Genomic DNA, 3010 nt, shown 5'->3' with positions numbered 1-3010 from the left:
AAGATGTCTGAGAAACCATCCAGTTGTTCGAATTCTTTACTTTTTTCCTTTTATCAATTCTTCATAAAAACAATAAAATTATTCTTTATCTCATTCTGATAAAAATTACTCGACATTTTGCTGTCCTGTTTCGTTTTCAAGCATTTCTTCCTCTCTCAGTCCCTCCCACTCTCTCTCTCTCTCTCTCTCTCTCTCTCTCTCTTTCTCTCTCTCTCTGTCCTCTCTCTGTCCTCTCTCTCTCTCTCTCTCTCTCTCGCTCTATCCGTCTCCCTCTCTGTCCCTTTCTTCCTCTCTTTCTCTCACTCGTTGTCCTTTGTTTCACACGCAAGCGCCACAGCAATCCAACCCATATTCTCTGCTTCAGTTTAGAATATGGCATAATATATTCTGATCGATGAATGTTTGGTTTGTAGTGCTCAATAGATTTAAACTTGAGCGGGTATAGAAATAAATGTAGGAATAAACAAGTAAGACAGATCAATATATAAAGTTTTACTATATTAAAACATGAAATACAAAAAATGTGTATATGTTTACATACTAAAAGGTTCGGTTTACACAGAATGCAAATGATATAGAGGATTCGAGGGGGTTGAAGAAAAGTATTACAAATCCAACAACTGTTTCTGGCGGCTCGGCGATGCAAAATATTGTTTGTAGATTGATTCCATCATAGGATGAGACGAGCCTCTGTCCTCAGGGAAGAGATCTTACATTTGAGGTGTTTAAGGAAAGAAGTTCAAAGATGGAATGAGCTTAAAGGGATATGTTATCCTGGCGGTTACCGTGTTTCCTCTTAAATCGGTTTCATATTCCAGCTAAGCACAACGGTCCTCTTGTGATACCCGAGCTAACAAGAGGTAGTTAGGCTCTGATAACTATTCTCACTTGGTAAATTCGAATGTCCTACTCAGGACTGCATAATTTCCGTAGAATAAGAAATAGTATTAATAATGATCAGGAGGACAGAGACTTCGCACATCCATAATTTTATTAAACAGTTCTTAACAGCATTTTTTTCTGGACCTACGCGCGTTTCAAGTGCATCGACTTTACACTGTTAGATATGCTACCTAGTGTCATGGTCGGTGCAGTTTCATCAGGTGCTGTTTCATCAGGGTCCGAAGTGAAACTGAAGAAACCAGCAAACTGAATGAATAAAGACTTTTTAGGAGGTACGGGTGTTACTATGAATAGAACAAACTATAATAGTTATCAGGGAGAATCTTACATATTGGCTTTTAATACACAATACACTCTAGTTTATATCTCCAGCGGGGACATAAATCCTTCTCCCTCCAGCGCCGTGACCTCCAGATCACACGATTTCGACCTTGGTCTTGTCAATGATGGACGCTCGACCGGAAGAGGCAGCAGCTTGTTTGTTAGGGGGCGTTGTTATTCTTGATTATTGTTGTTGTTTTCTTTTTTTTACTCCAGGCTAATTCGAACTGAACAGAGCTCTGATACCAGTCGTAATCATTTAGTCGCTTTGGAAAACTATCACTGTATCTAATGTGACAGTCATTCTTTTTTTTCTTCTTCTTCTTTTGCTCAAAGTATGGGAAAGAACAGAGATTTGGCTGCTGTTTCTAGCAGGTGCAGCAACCACGTGGAGGAATTCAAGTAAAACAAAAAGAATAAAAAGCAAACATGCCCAGATCACGTGATAAACGTCTCTCTCTCTCTCTCTCTGTCTCTCTCTCACTCCCTTCTTTCTCTCGCGCTCTTTTTCTCTCTCTGTCCCCGTTTGTTTGTCTCTCTCTCTCCTCTCCTCCCTCTCTCTTATCTATAAAGCAAAGCAGACGACATTGATTTGTTAGTAAAAACGTTTGATTTTGGATAAAGCAGACGTTTTTCATCTGACCTACGTCTAACTGCTCATTATTCAACATATATACACCCACTCTAACATATATATATAGAGAGAGACACATACATACATACATACATACATACATACATACATACATACATACATACATACATACATACATACATGTGTACAAGCATACATACTTGCGTACATATAGACTCAAGCTCGCCTCAACTGAAGTTCATTGCCACTGTTACTAAATAATAAGCAGATACACTTTATTGCGTAAAAAATATTTGTGAGGATTAGAAAAAGAAATAAAAGATTACAAGCTAAAAATACTCACCAAACCAGGTTAAAATGACTTCTTGTTTGGTTAATCATATTATGAAGTTTGCTGCTTTTCTTTTGTTTGTTGTTTTGTTAACTGACGACCTGCCATGGGTTCATGGGTCAAGATTTTCCTCTCCAGGTAAAGAAGACCTGTCTAGAACGACAGAAAAACTTATTGATCACATATACAAGTATCAAGCTAAAAGGGATTCGCAAACCTTCCTCCCGTTTAAATGGGGCCATAAAAAAGGCATCTACGAAAGCGATGTGAAGTTATACTTTCATGGGAAACCTATTATGAGCCTCATTAGGGATCAGTTTGCTGTCTACGATGTAAACATGTTTGCCACGGCCTGGATTAATTTCGCCTTGCTAGAGGCCTACAGCTTCAATAAAATAGCTAAACCATCGGCCCAGAACTTGGAACAATCACTAGAAGCCATTTCCCAGTTCTCAAACCATAATGTGAATTATAGTAACTCGGTGATGTGCTTTTGGCCGCAGGAATACAACGAAACAACGCAAATGTGGGAAAGTTCACCCAAGAATTTATTGCATTTGGTCAAATTCTCTAATTATCTTCCGTTTGATTTTATTGACCATTTACTGAGTGTCTTTGGGCTTCGTGAATTGGAGAAGGACATTGACAACATTATCAGCATGAAGTAAGTTCTTATAAAACTTTTTCTCTTTCTTTGTTTAAGTCATTGAATCGCGCCCAAACTTGGGCACCGCATCGGAATGTTCAGTTAAACAATTCGAACCCGGTACTCCCTTTTCATTCCTGAAAGCTTACTTCTTATTTTATCGATCACTCAGGCCGAACTACTAAGTTACAGTGACGTAAACAAACCATATATA

At 38.5% G+C, this 3010-nt stretch overlaps 1 protein-coding gene across 1 annotated transcript in view; it reads left to right on the top strand.

Annotated features, from left to right (window-relative positions):
* The first annotated feature begins 1828 nt into the window (after positions 1 to 1828).
* The window catches only part of LOC106878628 (uncharacterized), a 31779-nt gene continuing 30597 nt past the window's right edge, over positions 1829 to 3010 (top strand). The window contains exon 1 of the mRNA XM_014927906.2: positions 1829 to 2814. Coding sequence (XP_014783392.1) covers positions 2177 to 2814 — 638 coding nt within the window. The 5' untranslated portion in view covers positions 1829 to 2176. The remainder of the gene's footprint in view (positions 2815 to 3010) is intronic.

This window comes from Octopus bimaculoides, chromosome 26 (genome assembly GCF_001194135.2).
Source record: "Octopus bimaculoides isolate UCB-OBI-ISO-001 chromosome 26, ASM119413v2, whole genome shotgun sequence".
Taxonomy (NCBI): domain Eukaryota; kingdom Metazoa; phylum Mollusca; class Cephalopoda; order Octopoda; family Octopodidae; genus Octopus; species Octopus bimaculoides.
Note: the sequence above shows the minus strand (reverse complement) of the source record. Positions and strands in the feature narration are given on the sequence as shown.